The sequence below is a fragment of the Dermacentor albipictus genome, chromosome 1 (genome assembly GCF_038994185.2).
Source record: "Dermacentor albipictus isolate Rhodes 1998 colony chromosome 1, USDA_Dalb.pri_finalv2, whole genome shotgun sequence".
NCBI lineage: Eukaryota > Metazoa > Arthropoda > Arachnida > Ixodida > Ixodidae > Dermacentor > Dermacentor albipictus.
The window spans coordinates 370,132,144-370,150,189 of NC_091821.1; the positions used below are offsets into that span (position 1 = coordinate 370,132,144).

An 18,046-nucleotide genomic window follows, 5' to 3' on the forward strand; every position below is an offset into this window, starting at 1 on the left:
AAGCATAAAGAGTTGTGAACGTAAGAAGTTTAGTTATGAAATGCTCCTTTTTGTGCGATGCAATGAGGAAAGTAAGCCTAGCAATGGGAGTCTCCATATCTGCTCACAATTTGTCTCTTATGGTTGTTAGCTTTGTGTCATACTCTCAAGATATCCGCAAAAACAGTACACAGGTTTGCAAAATGCTCACAACATGGATAATCAGACACAATGTGCTTGCATCATGGTCTGCTAAAGGCAGGTAAGCAGCTGAGTGATGAGAGTTCTATGTTCCTTTTCGTACTTAGCAGGAAACACTATGGAAGCTATGAAAGTTGTTTGGTCATATAAGTCAGCTCTGTGCATTTTACAGAGCAGTTATCTTTGATCTGCAAACATTTTTACAGAATAACTACTTCATACGTCACAACTACAAGAGGTGAACTTAAGGTTATGTCAAATCACATATTATTTGTGCACGCTTGTGGTTCCTTGCATGTGCTTTGGTCATGAGAGCAAGCCATGCACTGCAGCCGCTGGCCACAGAAACTTGCCACTCTGCTCATTCGGTGATAAAGAAGCTTATATTTTCAAAGCCTCCCATGATATAAATATGTCAGATTTTGTTACATAAACGTAGGAGACTTAATGTGGCATTGAATTACATGACGCATATGTGTCATGTCGTGTGTCGTATCTTTCTTTCATATGGAACACACTAGTTTTTGCTCGCGAATGCGAGCAGGGGAAACAGTCTCTCTATTGTTACCTGCTATCTATGAAATTGAGTATATTGTCTCTGTGGCATCCTAGATTGCACTGGCAAAATGATCTCCAGCTGGTTTCATAAAAGTAATAGTAAAATTAGCATACCAGAAACTAACAACCACAGGTGACAAACCAGGCATGAAGGTACAAGGACCTGCACTGCAAGGCCTTTTTGGCAACTGGCTTAGGAGAAAAAAAGCCTTCAGCACTTTTACATATCTGTATTAGCTAACTCTTGATATCAAAATTTCTATTTATTTCATTTCAACTTATATTACTGCATATTGGCTAATGCTTAGCCAGTCAACAAGAGCAAGTTGCACTATTACACAAAGGAGCAACCAATCAACAAGCTTTCACGCCCTTTTGGTTGACCTATGTCATTCATGTCAAGTTGCCCATCTCTGAAAGCTCGGAACAAAACACTCCCTAATTTTTTTTTTCTCGAAGAATGTACAGTCCATATAATCCGTCAAGAATTGTCACTGCTGCATTTGACATGACTCACCAGTACACTGGCACTGAGCCTTTAGTCACTTTAGCTCACACAAATCTCCAGTTTTTCGCTCCTTTCAATATTATATTGAATCTACAGGTTATTGCGATAATGTTCCTCAACAAGAGCTCGATCTAATCAAACGGGAGCATAGAAATTCTAAGCATACAATAAAATTGCTTCCATAAGGCATAGGAAAACAGCCAGAAATTTTATTCACCTGACAAGCACACATGTACAAAAAATTATATTTGCACGAAAGCAGCGTGTAACACCAAGCGAAGCCATTAGTCATCCAAAGAGTAACTTGAAAATTATGACCACGCTGTTGAAGAAGATCAGCGGTACTGAAACAGAAAATGTATAGCGTGTTCTGCTTCAGTTTGCAGCGTGCAAGCAGATTGTACACTCAAGCAACGAATGAAACAAAAATACGGAACTATAGTAACGAATGAAAGATAAGTAAATAACTACCCTTAGCAATATCGCTGTCTACAGGATTAGCTGCAGGCACCACAATGCAATAAGCGTTTATCTTTAGTCTGAAACTCTCGCACAAAACAACCGCAAAACGAAATTAATACCTATAACGGTGAAGTTACACAGCATTAACTAGAGAAAGGACTCGCGATGAGAAACGTTGCTTCTTATTACTCTCCGTATAATCAATGCCTAATCTGGGCACTATTTTAAACGACGATATAATGTCCGGTACGTCAACGTTTGCCGAGCAGGGTTCAACACCTTCCTGCTAAAAAAAATGTGCGTATTATCGCAGCTGATAACTGCTCACAACAGCTCACAACTGCCTTACAGAGGGATCAAAACGCGGCTTTACACGCAAGCACGATACGGGATAGCCAGAGTAGTGAAGTTACTTACTCCTCATAACCGTCCGCACAGAATGGATCAAATTAATTATCTGCGACTTAGCACCAGGCTCGAACCCATGCGCGGCTTGCTCTCGGCCCCAGTTTACTGGAACAAAAGCAAATTCGCGTATGAACGACACAGCTTTGACGCCCTGCAGCTGACAACCAGCAGGACCAAGTGTAAAGTATCTTACTCTTTTCCAGAAATCGCTTCTCGTGCAGCACGGCAATGGCATTGACACATAACAGCGCTGCTTCGATCAAGCTGTACAGAGTGAACGCCATGAGGTAGTCTGACTGGAAGGCAGAAAACAAGACCTCAATTAGACAGAATTTTGCTCACACCTCAATGCATGGCACGAACAGCGACACGCAAAACAGCCCGACAAAACGCACGTGGCGACGCACAGCATCGACAATGAAAAGTATCGTAAGATTTAAAAGCGCCGTGTACGAAAAAAACGCTTTGGTTGTTGCGTGGGAAGTATATATCAATTATAAAATTTAATCGACAACGAACTATAGTATTCAACAACAAGTTCGTTCCTGTTCGTATTGTTCGTTCTTCAGGCCTGTCCCAACCTGTCCCGTTGCTCCTTCTCCAAACGTCCAACAAACGTCGTCGACATCGCGTAAATAATGGCGAAGTTTCCCGCAGTTTCTATGCCATTCATGATGCCATCGTTCGGTGTATAAACTGCTTCAAAACTGGGTAAATCCATCTTGTTAACTTATGGCCGTTTAGTAGTATTCGGTAGCGACTCTTGTTAAATTCATATGTCTGTGACTTCGCATAGTGAGTTTGCTGCCGACGAGCTTGATGCATGAGCGCCAAGCGCTAAGCGGAAACGTTGCGAGTCTAGAGTAAACGTTTATTATGTTCCCGCGTAGTGTTACTGCAGTAGCAATTAGCAATGAGTTCAACTGCAAGTTGTCAATACCGCTGCCACACGACCACTTTTGATCGCGACCAAGCCCGATCCGGATCGAAATTTAAGCGCCGCAAGTTTTAACGTGGAGTAACGTTCAGTTCCTTTACATCACTCGTAGTGCTCTCTCGCAACTCTACATAGTACGTATCCTTGAAATGAAATACCAACCTTGCGAACAAGGTCACGGTGAGCCTTCAATTCAGATAAAAAGAACAGCGTCATCATTGTGCCCAACGAGAGAGGGATTCGAGCTGGCTGAAACTTGCCATCCCCACCATCACGCACAGGTTGCGTTATGTATGGTTCCGTATCCCGAGAGTTGAAAATGTCACTCATGCTAAACCAAGTTTCTGGTTGAGAACGACATCCACACATTAATTCATTACCGCGCCTGTAGAAATCGGTGAATTCGATCAACAGTTTTTTTCTACGCGTTGTTGAACATTTATGTTGCAATTCCGTCTGAAATTACGACTGGTCTTTACCTATTTCTCAGATTTTAGAATTTTTGTCATATTGGGCAGTTTGGAAAAATTAAACTTCGACTGGACGTATTGAGACTAGCCTCCAGTGCATCTACAATAAAAAGGCGCAAAATTTGCGTTTTGGTGAACTTGGCATCATACTTTTCAAATGGAAGCAGTGAAGACCCAGAAACTTCTGTCAGGTTGTCTCAAACAGCGGCAGATGCTTATGAGTGTTTGTTATTTCGGTAATTGTTTTCGAATAATATCAAGTGCAACTTTATTTTCCCCACCATGGGTTGCTTTTATCTATCAGTCCTTTGACAGCTTATGTATAAATTATTACGAACAATCCTTCCTGTCATGTGGGGTTTTCACTCGCACAAGAGCACACAATTTATTATAGACCAACCTTCGACCAAAGCTTGACTAGCCCTGTAATCTCTTACATTTATAACGCTGTCTATGCAGGTGCCGTTATTCATTACTGTACAATATCATGCAACACTTCCCATTTCTGTACAGCATTGTACAGGTACTGATCAAACCATGTGGAGGCGCCAGTGCCAATTGAACACACACTAAACCACCTTGCTTGCATAGAAAAACTGATTGAATGCAATAATCAAGTATGAGAAGGCTTCTGCATGCTTCCAGACCTGGCAACCATTGCTTCGCAAGCCTGAAGAGTGCAATAAAAAATAAACCAGGTGTCTGCTGGTATGAGTAAAAACAAATGCTCCCTGTGCACTGGGAACTTATTAATTTTCGCAAAGCTGTTGCTTTCCCGCATAGCATGCGTGTCACAATAGCTAGCATTGATGTCAACTAAAGTTCATAACCTTATTTTGTGTGTGTGTGTGTGTGTGTGTGTGTGTGTGTGTGTGTGTGTGTGTGTGTGTGTGTGTGTGTGTGTGTGTGTGTGTGTGTGTGTGTGTGTGTGTGTGTGTGTGTGTGTGTGTGTGTGTGTGTGTGTGTGTGTGTGTGTGTGTGTGTGTGTGTGTGAGAGAGAGAGAGAGAGAGAGAGAGAGAGAGCTGACTTGCAAAATTTGGGAACTAGTAACCAAATGCACATTTTGTGTATTTTAATTTGTTTTACTCTCAGCACTTAAACTAAAATAGAAGTTTCATATAAGAATTCTAAAAAGTTGCCTGAGCAATTACTACCGATACGCATCCATTCGAAACAGCCGTGATCAAGCCATAAATTTATGTGTTGCAGTATATGTTGCAACTGCTGTCTTGAAATAAAATGTTACGATATAAAAGCATGAAAATGAGTACATTTCTAGCAGTAAAGAAAGAGTTAAGCTCGAAGACATGCCTACTGTTCATGCATAAAATAATGTACACATGGAAACAACTATTGGCAAGTTGATTGATAAACAGCTGTGCTTGCTAGCATGCAAGCACCATTTGGTCGGCTGAAGGTTCAGCTACAGGCTATTGCACATAGTGCTACAATGCATGCTGAATGCCATTGTGTTCACTGTGTTGCAGCTTTGTTTCAACATTATGTTCCATTTTCCTGCCGTTAAGCTCTGTGCTTTTGTGTCAAACTGTCGGGGGTGTAGTGACAGTGAATACGCAGGAGGGAGAACAACCCGATGACAAACAGGAAAGGTCTTTTCGGGCAAACTTGTGCCCTCAAGACTTACTGGCCACGATAGCAGTAAGCGCTTTCATTGGTAGCTGTCATGCTGTCCCCTATTTATAAAGCTGTCATCGCATGCTTTAGGTTATCTTGAGGTAATTGCTCATGTTTGAAAATGTGCTACAGTAATCGGCCATGTTGTGTACAGTCTGATAAGATGGGCCCGTCTTCATGTGGCTACAGCATTTGAGATGCAAAAATACACCCTAATAATTGCACTTTGTGCCACTGTACATGACAAATTGCATAACAACCTAAAAGTGACAATATTGCTTACCACTATTAGTTTTATTTCAGCCTCGTTATAGCGGCACTCACTATATGTTCTCCATTTTCTGCAGTTACTCATAGTTATGGTGTTCTTGATTGCACTGGTAAAGAAAAATGAAATGCAATATAGTACGAGCAGAAAACTGCACTAAACAAAATGACGAAGAGGGCACACACACCATAGCACTGACCCTAGTCACTGCTGTGGTCTGTGTCTAGTGAATGCTGTTTTCTACTCATAATCATGAACCAACCAAACCCAGTGCGTGCCCTTCTGCAATCTAGTGTTTTCTTGGACCACTAACTAAAGTGCTGATGACTGCAAGCTCAGAGCTGCAATAAAATATCAGGGCAGAACTCCTTTTTGAGGTGTATTATGTGGAGACGGGGAGATGCACTTTATTATAAATCCATGCTCAGAAAATTTTCGGAAAAGTAAGCCCCCAAGTCTATAGCATTTCAAACTTATTCTGTGTGTCCTAAGTTCTTCAAATTCTGATGCTTCGTTGACCTTGTTTGGAACAGTTTCACTTGCAGCCATGGATGAATTGGCTTGCCCACGATGCCGGACGACAAAGTATCGCAACCCCTCATTGCGGCTTATGGTGAATGTCTGCGGCCATGCCCTGTGTGACAACTGCGTTGAACTGCTCTTTGTTAAGGGTTCAGGGGCCTGTCCACAGTGTAATGTGCCTTTGAGAAGAGGTCAGTGTTTAACTTTCACATTTACCATTGTTGCTGTTGTGCGACATAACTATGCAAAATAGAAGAAATCCCAATACAAATTCTTTTATTTTATAATTTTGGCATTTAGCTATACATTCTTGTTGTTACCTAATAGGGAAATAATGTGCAAATACCAACATTTGATAAGCATAATGTAAATGTAGTCTACTTAACTTTTCTATGAGCATTAATTGGTGCATCATCATCACCATCTTAATCAAAAACTCACTCCATCGCTATCTTGTGGCGACAATGACATTGTCACTGATGGCAATCTGCTGCCAATGCCTTGAGCACACTTTTGGTTTCGTACGTAGCTAACATGGAGACAATTTTTGGACCAATTTACTTGGAAAGAGGTGTGTGTTGGAAATTGGGAAATACATAGGTAGTTACTCATGGTGAGGTGCCATTTTCACTTGAAACTGTTTATAGGGCAAGCTGAAAATTTGCATTTTTCAGCGGGACATAAATTGCCTTCAAAATATTCACTGTCCCTCTTCGGACAGTATGTAAGTGATTGGTATTGCAGACGTGCACCCATTAAATTGTGATTCTAAATGGCAGTTCCTCTGAGCACAATTTCATCGGAAAATTCATGTGTAAAGCTTCATTTTCCAAACAATAGATAGGGACATACTGATGTATCATTGTGTCACACAAGTGTCAAAATGCAGCCTTTTCTGGCTAAGTGTGTTGTGCTGATTTAGGTTGGAATAATCAAGTACTAGTGAAATCGCAAAATGCAAGTGGAAGAATATAAGCAGCTTCTTTGTGGCATTTGAGGAAGGCTTATTTACTAATGTTAGATTAAGTCAGTTATGAATTCACTTCCAGTAAAAGCGTTGAACACTGTGTATGGGCTTGATGTTCATAAAACAACAGCTACAGTTTACAACTTATCTCCTTTCTTTTTTTACATACTGTTACAGTGGAGATCTCATTATAGGACATCTTCCAATTTGGCTTTTAATTTCAGTTGTATTGTGTTCATAAGTTACACATAATTCCGTCCCTTCCCAATTCTGTAATTTTATTCGAACTTAGGAAATTTGTGCCGCTCTGCATATTCTTTCAGGTGTGAATTGATGGAAGTGTCATGGTTAAACCAGTGCATATAAACATACTCGCGTCATGAGAAGGTACTTACTTAAGAGTATCCCATATGTGTCTTAATATGGACAGGTGTTTCCAGTGTCCCAAGGTTTCATATATGAAGCTGATTCAACCATAATACGGCAACTACTTGCTGAAAGCTACACATTATTTAATGAAAGTCGTCTGTATTAGTTCACTCCAAGGATATACAGAATAGCTTCTCGGTAGCTGTTTCTTTTTGTGTGCATGTGCGTATGTGTGTTTGTGTGGTTATGTACCTGCTAACACAACATCTTATGACAACCACTGAAAGCTCATACTTATTTTGTCTGCAACCGACATAAATTACTACTTGAACAATTTGCAGGCAATTTTCGGCTGCAAATTTTTGAAGATTCGAAAGTAGAGAAGGAGGTGGACATAAGACGGAAGATACTCAAGGTACACTGTTTTGTTTTTATTCTTGATTTTATTTTCCCAGATAGTATTGAACAGCATTTACTCAAGTCAGAGCTTGTATTTTTTCTTCAAGACCTCAAATATTGAACTCAGTAATTGGCCTATATTGAAGGATGTGATCCGACAGGAAAAATCTAGAGCTGCTGTTCCAAGATCCCAAGAGTAGCATAGAGCCACTTAGTGCACCCGTCAACAAGCTTTTTTAAATGACACAGAGACAAGGTGCCACTTAGCTAAGTGGCTAGAGCTCACTGCTTCTGGTAGCACCAATCATGTACTGCTAAGGCAGAAGGGACCTGAATATCAACTGTGCGATACAGCATTCCTGCTAAACTGGTCCCATGACCTTTTTGGGCAACGCTAAAATTCAACATGGCTGGGCAAAACCAAGTGCAATGGATTATAAGAGGAAAAACATGACAAGAAATTGACAAATGTCAGTTCAGAGCATGGTCATATGCACTTAGAACAACAGTGAGCATTTAATGTATCATACAGTAAATTTTTTTTCATTTATTTACCCTTAAAGGCCCTTGGATTAGGGCATTACATAAGGGGGGGGGGGGGAGCGGTCGTTACATATGCAATGGTCGGTAACAACAAAAAGCAATACAGAGTGCAGGATACATGTTCAACATTAACATCATTTAGTAGCATCAACAACTTGGATACAAACAACTTGGAAACGAAACAAAAAAGCAACTTGGAAAGAACAACTTGGAAACAAAACAAAACACGCATACACATTCAAAAACACGGCAAAATAACTCAGCTCTTGAAATGTGTTGTTAATAAGTGCCTGAATTTATTAGGTTCTATTTCAGTAACTATGGAATCGGGTAAGTCATTCCACAATGTAATGGAGCTAGGTAAAAAAGATTTATTAAATGAGTTTGTGGAGCCATGTATGCGCTGCAAACTTAAGGAGTTGAAAAGACGGCGTGAGGTGCGAAGCGGCGGGTGTAATACAGAATTTCTTAGCTGTGGGAAGGTATAGTATAATTTGTGAAATAGGCAAAGTTGTGAAATTTTACGCCGAAGTGCCAGGGGTTGAAGATCAAGGGATGCCTTGATAAGAGTTATACTGTGTCGTCTGTCATACTGCGATGTGATAAAACGGGCCGCGCGATTTTGGATGGCTTCAAGCTGATCGATTAGATAGTTCTGATGGGGATTCCAGATCGCCGAGGCATATTCGAGTTTCGAACGGATGAATGTTACGTAGGCGAGTTGACGGACAGAACGGGGTGAAAAAGCGAGGGATCGTCTGATAAACCCAAGTAACTTAGAAGCATCTGTACAAAGTTTTGAAATGTGTTCAGACCATGTTAGTTTGTTGTTCACGATGATTCCGAGATACCTGTATGATTCTGTTTCAGAGAGTGGTGTAGAATTTAATGAATACGGATAGCTGAGGTTATTTCGCTTTCTTGATACATGCATGAACTTACATTTGGAAATATTCAGTTGCATAAGCCATGTCGCACACCAGGTTTCTATGAGATTTAAGTCGCGTTGAAGCAGAGCCTGATCATCGGGAGTAGATATGCGGCGGTAAAGGACACAATCGTCTGCGAAGAGGCGGATACAAGATGATATGGCATTAGGAAGATCATTTATAAATATCAGAAAAAGGAGTGGTCCCAGCACTGATCCCTGGGGGACACCAGAGATGACTGTAGTATTTTGCGATCTGTGGTTCCCTATTACTGTATATTGTGAGCGTTCGCGGAGAAAGCAGTCAATCCATGACAAAATTAAAGGGTTAATGTGGAGGCAGGACAGTTTTGCCATTAAACGACGATGTGGAACGCGATCGAAGGCTTTGGAGAAGTCTAGGTAAATGACGTCAGTTTGAAAAGAAGAATCCAAGTTTAAGTGAAGGTCTGTGGTGAATTCGAAAAGCTGGGACTCGCATGAATGGCCTGATCTAAAACCGTGCTGTTTTTCATAGAAGAAAGCGTTATTGTCGAGGTGTGATGCGATCTGCGAATATAAAATGTGCTCCAGCAGCTTGCATGGAATAGATGTTAATGAAATTGGGCGGTAATTAGAAGGATGGGATCGATTGCCCGCCTTAAATACTGGGGTTACTTTACTAGTTTTCCAATCATTTGGTATTTCGCCGTTTGAAACAGATTGCTGAAAAATAATTTGCAAAATACGGCTAGAAATGCTCACGGTGCCCTTCAATATTTTGGCAGTTATGTTGTCTGGCCCAGGAGCGCTTGACAGCTTAAGGTTGTCGATGAGTTTAGCGATACCTTCATGGGTTATAAAAACTGGTGGCATTAGGGAAAAACTAGTGGCAGATATTGGGGGAGTACGAAGTGCAGGTTCGTGGGTGAACACGGAGGTAAAATATGAATTCATGACATCCGCGCGCTCAATATCAGGGACATGTAAGCCATCATGGTTAATCAAAGAAATGTTTTGAGTACGACTTTTGCACGGGGTGACCAGATTCCAGAATTTTTGGGGGTTAACGCGCATAATGTTTTCAAGATCTTCGTGAAAAAATTTCTTTTTAGAACGTCGTAGTATGCTAATGTCTAGCATCACATGTGAGAGAAAAGAGTGAAAAAATTTCTTTTTAGAACGTCGTAGTATGCTAATGTCTAGCATCACATGTGAGAGAAAAGGGTGTCCATTTTGGTGTTGCTGACATTTTAATTGTTTTTTAGCTGAGCAAGAGGTTATGATATAAGAGGAATGATATAAACATTTCTGTCATCATTCAAGTAGTGTCATCACGTTGGGTAGTGTGGAGCATGTGTTCCTCTGGTTAACAATTAGTCACATGAAAGAGCGTAGGTTAGGGCGTGTTGGTTCATAACTGAGGCTTTTTTTTTTTTAGCGCACGAAAAGGGACGAAGGACAGTGGCAAGACGCAGACACAGCGCGTCTTGCCACTGTCCTTTTCGTGCGCTAAAAAAAACCTCAATTAGTCACAGCTTGGCTACCTCCTGTGCCGTTTTTGTCTCCTGCAATCTAAGTAAGCTAGTTTTTGGCAATTTTAGATAATTTCTTGGCTACATTTTCTGAGCTCAGGACCTGGATACCTGGGGACGTATCACCCTAACTACTATGGTACACTACAGTATAGACATGTAGCTACATCATACTCCTTGCTGTCACAGTGAATGGATGACCTGAAAAATATAAAAATAATGTAATGCAAAATCCAATACTACACACAGGCCCTGTGCTCCTCGATCATTTGTGCCAGTGGACGGTGCCTAGTGCAGCAACAATGCAAGTGGAATTATTCTTGCACTCTGTTTGAAAGGCAAAAAAAAGAAAAAAGAAAGTAAATGTCTGGTCTATCTAATGTGTTTTGCATACATAAGATAAATAATAGCCCTTGTATGCTTTGTACAATGGTTGCATTCAGGTGTTTCGTGGAATGTGCTACACTTTTCTCATCTGTGTTTTGAAAGTTAGGTCAGTGAACGTATGTTTAATCAACATTAATTAATAATTAACCTTAACCTACACTCTACCTTTCCTGCTAAATCAAATTGCTCATACCTGCCGTGGTGGCTTAGTGGCCATGGCATTGCGCTTCTAAGTACAAGGTCGCGAGACCAGATTTCAACCATGGCGGCTGCGTTTTGATGGGGGCAAAAGGCAAAAATGCCTGTATACCATGCATTGGGTGCGCGTTAAAGAACGCCCAGGTGGACAAAATTAGTCTGGAGTCCCCCCACTATGGTGCACCTCATAATCACATTGTGGTTTTGGCAAGTTGGGTTCCAGAATTTACTTTCACTTTGTTTCGTTCACTTATACAAGCTTCAGTGCCTCCACGCACTAGCCCTTTATGTAACCTGATGAAAGAAATTGTGATAGTAAACTATGTTTGCAACATGCTTTTATCTTGAATCGAAGTTTTTTATGATTTAATCATTGATACTGTGCTGACATAATGCACAATAAACAAAGTGTGCTCTAGTAGACATAGCAATTATTTATGTCTGTGTTGTCCACTTCTCTTCTCTTGTGTCCATGTCTGCACGCCTTACCCCTTTTTTGCATTATGAATCCTTACCAACTAGCTCAGATTTCTAGCGTTATGTTTTTTAGTTTTTCCACTCAAACCAGTTGTGTCTAGCATTTAGCAAAATTCAGTCATTGAGTACATTTTTTACTTACCTTGCCTCTTGGCGTTTTGTCGTCAAAAGAGGCTAGAATTGTTATGTTGACTGCTTATGATGGCATTAATATATGGGACTCTAATTTGGCTTTCAGGACTACAACAAGCGTGAGGAGGACTTTGAAACGCTGCGGGCTTATAATGACTATCTCGAGGAAGTTGAAACCATAATTTACAACCTGGCCAATGAAATTGACGTCGAGGCAACACGGCGGAAAGTTGAGCAGTACAAGAGGGAAAATAAGTCCCAAATACAAAAAGGAAAGGTATGCAGTCACTGTTTATATTTTCTGGAACTCATTCAGCATGCTTTTTTGGGCAGCATTAATGGCTGGTAGATTTTGCTCGTGTGGCATGGTGCTGGAGAGATCTTATTAGTTTTCTTCATGGTGAATGCTGTGTTCAGTGAAACCTCACTACTGCGAACACCACATTAACAAACCTTTCAGAGTAACATATTTCTCTTAAATTCCTTGCTGACTGCCTATAGTATCAATGTAAAAACATATCAGTACTAGTACGAACTTCAGAATACTCTTCAGAATAACAACTCTTCAGACTAACTCTTCAGAATAACAATTTTTATTCAGTTTCCTTGTCATGTGGACAGCATCTCAGTGCAGTGAAATCTTGATATAATAAACTTCAGGGGATCGTGGTAATTTATTTGTTATTCTGAAAGATTGTTATAGTGAAAGCCCCAAAATTAACCTTTCCGCCCATCAGTTCATAAGTTTTCACCCAATGAGCTATCCACGAAAATGTCGCGCATGGCTTTCGGTATGTGCTGTTACTATTTTCCATAGATTCTGCTGCCGTACACCAATGAAGTACCGTATAATAAGAGTCGCACGCACAAAACAGACACTGATGCCGAGAAAACTACCAACAAAATGGTAGCTCCATTTCACCTACAAAGCACATTGTTTATAATTTTTGTTTGTTTTTCACATTTCTTGCCGTGGACACCACAACTGTCTCGCTGGAGGTGGACACCTGAACTATGTAAAAACGCAAGCGCACCTTAACACCGTCTGGAAAGTGCAACCATGTGACAACCATGTGACATCTCGCGAGTACGGAGGTTACATTTCACCGAGCGTAGCTGCAAAAAAAGTGCAAACGCACCTCTGTTGCTAGGCAGCACTTTTCCGGGTAGAGCATGCGCTGGCAAAACCTGATGAACCATCACTTCAGCTCGCCCGCATTCTTTCGTTCTTGGGCGCCATCTCAGGTTTTCCGATGATGCCTGTCTATGATGTCTGTTCTCTGTGCCTTGTCGTCTGCTAGCCTACTACTTCGGCTGCTGTAAAGGACGCTCGGAAGAGTATTAGTTCGTAGTACTGAGAAGTTGTTTATATCACAGGGAAACTGAATAACGATCGTTGTTCTGAAAAGTTCGGTATTCTGAAGTTCATAGTACTGAAATATTGCTACATTGAAACTATAAGTAAGCAGGGGATTTCTGAAAAGTTCGTCAATGTGGTGTTCGTAGTAACGAGGTTTCACTGTACTATGAAATAATGTTCAGAAATCTGGGGATTGTTAGATTGCCACCACAGCAACCAGGAGGCAGACGGAAAGATGCAGAAAGCGAGCGCTGCGGTGCATGGGTTCGGATAACCAAGGGTGGCGACGGTGGAGAAAAATGTGAGAGGGAGCTTTCTTTATTGCGGAGGCGATGACACATCAGGTTGTGCTAGCGCATCATCCGGTCAGACTAGCATCACCTAGCAACGGAGGGGCGTCTCTCCCTTCTTTCGCTGTTCTTTTTGCACATGCCTCTTATTTTTTATGCACTTCCTTCTGCATCTATACAGTAAAAGCTCAGTAATTTGAATTCCAAGGAGATGCTACGGAAATTCGAATTATACAAAAATTTGAACAAGAGAAAGTACGAAAAAAGTCGCTCGATCAAGGTGCATATATAGTCCGACATAGCGTGAGCGCTACGCACGACGCCACGTTGACAAGAACAATGTGACGTAGCATTGTTCTTGCGACAATAACTACGTGTATAGTTCAACGCACCGGTGCAGCAAACATAACCGAACACGGCCAACGTGGTGCAATGTGCCTGACGTCGGGATGGCTCTTGCCCTATCCGTGCGTTCATTGCACTGATTGAGCTGACCCACAATGCATGGCACGGGGAAAAAAGGATCCGACAGTCGAAGACAGCCATTCAGAGTGGCGTGCGGGGTGGGGATCATTCTGTGCGTGCTCTGAAGAGAGCAGCTGACGGCGCGTGTGTCGAAGGACGTCATTTTGGCTGGTGCAGTGCAAATTGAAGACTGGCCACAAGCAACGTGCACCAAAAGCATCTGTCTATAAATGCGCCTTTGCTCCACCAAGAGAGAAGTGGTTTGTGTTGAGAAAGAAAAGGGTAGCGCTATCTTCTGCAGCCCTTGAGGGAACACGGCTCAGCGCCAACAGGGAGGAGAAAGCAGGAGGAAAGGGGGTAGTAGAGGAGAAGTGCCGCCGACGCTCGCCGAAGGAACTAAAGCTGTGCTGTAAAATGCACTTATGAAACGCGCAGCTTGCTGTGTCGTCGGCCTGCATTGTACTCTTGTAGCTGCACCGGCTGCATGCTGATGACTATACAGTTGCCGACTGATTTTTTGGACTCCATAAATTCGGATGTGCTCAATTATTTGGTCTGCTTGGCGGCACTGCCATTCTCTCCATAGACCATAATGTATAACAACTGCCGAAAGTTCCGACACCTTGCAACCTCTCGTCTGATTTTTCAGACACTCCTTGAGACAACTCGATCGAGAGCACCATGCACCGACTCTGGCCGGTGCATGGTTTGACTTGCTGAACGCCATTTTCGTTTTGAACGGAGCCTCCTTGCTGCCCCACGAAGTGGCACTACTGCAAATCCCCACTCATCATCATCATTTCTGCCTGGTTTGATAGAGTGGCTACAACAGTTCCGGTCTCAGCTTAGTAAGCCATGTCAAGACAATCCAGCAGCAGATTTGTTTCTTTCTTCGTGCACGACGCTGCGAGTAGGCCACGTTTTTCGTTTGTGCGACTGGTGTTGGCGTGATGGTGTGGTGGTGTTTGCTTTGTGTGCTGTGTCATGGTTGCGGTGATCCAACGCGGCATACAGAAACATAGCGTCAAGTGTCTAATGGCACCAACAGTGCCCGCGTAGACTGCGCTGGGGAATGCCGCAAGTGGGTTCCGGTAGGCCTAGGATTTGTTGCCTTCCAATATGCTCCCTACTGATGCCGAAAATGTTCTGCGGAGACCTGCGCAGCGGTTGCATTGCGATTCCGGACACCGTCTCATTTTACAGTTTCACAGGTGCTGACACTGCTGTACTGACATGTGCAGAACTCGGCTACGGCGAGATCATTCGTCAGGTTTCTGTTGCACTGCCGGACGATGACTCCGAGTCGGAAGATGACACACCGTGTGCTACGCTGCCGTCGTATGCGGAGTGTGTACAAGCAGTGACTGTGCTTTCAGCCACCTATAGTGACTGTACGACCCTCTCCGAGATTCAGGCTTATCTGATTGCGCATAAATGGAACAGCATGCAATGGTGCATTCGCGATTTCTTCAACCCTACTGCCGAGTCCGAATAAGTACGTGGAAATAAAGGATTTCCTTTTTTTTTCTTAATCTGGTTTTTCGGACACCTGTTTATTCGGACATTTCCGTAGTCCCCGTGAGGTCCGAATAAACGGTCGGCGACTCTACATAGGTGGCATCCAAACACGCATCCCAGCAATGCTTTCCTTTAAGTAACAGCCACGAATCTCAAAGGCTATGCTTTTTGCTACTTCGAGTGCTGATAAGTGTCACGGCTGCCATGTTTTATACATTACCTGGTGCCGCTTCTCAGCAGGACACCTCGTAGAGAAAACGCATAACCTCCAATATGTAACATTTAAAAAAAAGAAAAGCAAGAAGAAGAAGAAAGAAACGCGCAGCGCCACGTCAACATTGTTATCTTGAAGGTTGTGAGGGAAAGAGAGAACCTACTTGCAACAGAGGCGTTGGCCGTGCCTGGCCAGGTGCAAACGCGTCTCTCTCCAGTCAGGCCTAAACAAAAGGCCACAGAAGAAAAGAGCAAAGCTGCATGGTCCACGCAGTGACACCAGCATTGCCAACGTACCTTTTTCAGTCATGAGATGATGAGAATTGCAGTTTCTGTGCTGATTTTGCGCAAGGTATAAACTACGGTTGCAGATTTCTTCAACAAGCAAAGGCATGTTAATGTAAGCATTTGCTGCCTTCTAGGTAAATTCAATAATTCGACATTATGTTATTCAGCCATATTTTCCAATTCCATGAGATCAGATTTAATTAGGTCTTACTGTACTATATTGAACAAAATTAGTGAGACCGGCAGGCATTATGTAAAGATATGCCACAGTGGTCGACGCTGCAAGAGTCTGCCTATGCAATCAGCTAGCTTCCTCAAGCCTGTAAATCCTCCAAAAGTTCACCTTGAGCTTGTTGGCATGGACTTACTTATTCTATTTCTGGTTTCTGCTGCCAACCAATGAACTACAGTCGCCACCAGATATCTTGCTCTATACTACAATAGCAAGGCTTGGGGAGATGGGTTCGCTCCAGGCTCACCCTACAAGCAACGGTCAAGAAAAGGCATGATGCTCCCCCACTCTGTAATACACAAAGGCGCTATGGCAGGGTTCGTCAACTCTCCAACGTGGCGCAGAGAAGGCTCCAGAATCAGATTGCCAAAAAAAAAAGTACAGATTTAGTAACCCAAAATACAAGACAGTGCAACAGTCACGACGCTTACGGACAAAGGCTCACCGCAAGACAAATCAGGTAAATGCACCCACCATGCTAGGTCTAACCGGGTAGTGGTACACCAAGCGTGAGAATGAGAAGTCGCAGGAGCAGAAGTCCCGTGTAACCGACTCCCACGCCAGTGAGCATCTGCCACGGCGATGAAGCGCTCAGCAGAAGAGAGCTCGGGTGGAAGGGTGCCTGGGGGCTGCCACTTGGGATGCCAGTCAGGGTGCGTCCCACTAACATATGCTCACGCAATGTCTCGACGCTGGGAGGGAGAAGCATGGTTTGTGTGGGAAATTAGCTGCGATGTGATAGCCATGTCCATAATGTTGCCACAGGGGCAGCGGTTCCCGTAGATCAATCTAAGTATTATGCACGAGCTAAGAGATGAGGTGGGGGAAGGTGCCGCAATCCCTAAAGGCTTGATTCATAACATTGTCCTCCGTCACTGTGTGCCAGCTGTAGCCGTCACAGATTGTTGCACCACCTTTACCACCTTTAGTATCGGCAAAACTATGATGCCTGCTGTTTAACCTCTGCCACAGAGAAGTAATTTAGAGCGCCTATCCGAAAAATTATTGTGCTGTTACTTTGGCCCTTATATGATTACGCAGTGCCTAAACGATATCAACCATGATGTCATTCCAGCAGATTCTTCATGGAGTTCACAGCATAAGCCTGTGCTCAAAGTCACGCATACCACTCATATGAAGCCTTACTTCCTTGTCCTGTCACCCATGTATATCGCATTTGATGCGCCAACTGCCGTATCTTGGCTGCTAGTTAGTGCAGGGTGTCTACCAACCGGGAAAACCGGGAACTCTCAGGGATTTTGAATATTCTGGAAATATTCAGAGAAAACCCTGGGAATTTATGCTTCCATCAGGGAAAATTAGCTGTAATTTTATTTAAAGGGAACAAAAGTCGCACTAATGCTGGCTCGAGTAACAGACAAGAATCGTAACAAATCGTCTTTGATGCCATGTCATCGGCTGGAGGAGTTTGCAGTGTATAGTCAACAACCGATTTTCCGGACATCCGATTTTTGGGCATGCCCGATAGTCCAGACAGCTTCGCAACGCCACCAGGTACCCAATAGAGTCAATGTATAAAGACGTATGAAATTTCGGACGCAAGAACCATTCGGCCGTCCGGTTTCCTGGACTTTTTGCCGTGACCACAGGTCCAAAACGACCTTAATCAAAGCCACTACTGCCACCATTTTGATTATCTCATTGCCTCGAACCGGCACTCTCACACGCAGATCCACTGGTAGCCATAGCCACCACCACGGCAACGCTAGGCCTAGCTACTTCGACGTTTGCCGCTGTTAGCAATGGCGCCGACTCAGCCTTTGTAATCCTCACCAGTGGCTTTGAAGCTCAGGAAG

The 18,046-nt window shown here is 42.9% G+C and overlaps 2 protein-coding genes across 2 annotated transcripts in view; one reads left to right on the plus strand and one right to left on the minus strand.

Moving 5' to 3' along the window:
* Positions 1 to 1,435: 1,435 nt before the first annotated feature.
* LOC135904085 (immediate early response 3-interacting protein 1) lies at positions 1,436 to 2,517 on the minus strand. Its single transcript, XM_065434678.2, has 3 exons — positions 2,310 to 2,517; positions 2,126 to 2,221; positions 1,436 to 1,590 (listed from the first exon to the last, which is right to left on the minus strand). The coding sequence occupies exons 1-3, from the start codon at positions 2,398 to 2,400 to the stop codon at positions 1,535 to 1,537; spliced, it is 243 nt and encodes an 80-aa protein (XP_065290750.1). The 5' UTR covers positions 2,401 to 2,517; the 3' UTR covers positions 1,436 to 1,534.
* A 156-nt stretch (positions 2,518 to 2,673) lies between these two features.
* Positions 2,674 to 18,046, plus strand: part of Mat1 (CDK-activating kinase assembly factor) — a 28,169-nt gene continuing 12,796 nt past the window's right edge. Inside the window, exons 1-4 of the mRNA XM_065434677.1 lie at positions 2,674 to 2,827; positions 5,961 to 6,140; positions 7,627 to 7,700; positions 11,970 to 12,140. Of these exons, the coding sequence (XP_065290749.1) occupies positions 5,975 to 6,140; positions 7,627 to 7,700; positions 11,970 to 12,140 (411 nt within the window). The 5' untranslated portion in view covers positions 2,674 to 2,827; positions 5,961 to 5,974. The remainder of the gene's footprint in view (positions 2,828 to 5,960; positions 6,141 to 7,626; positions 7,701 to 11,969; positions 12,141 to 18,046) is intronic.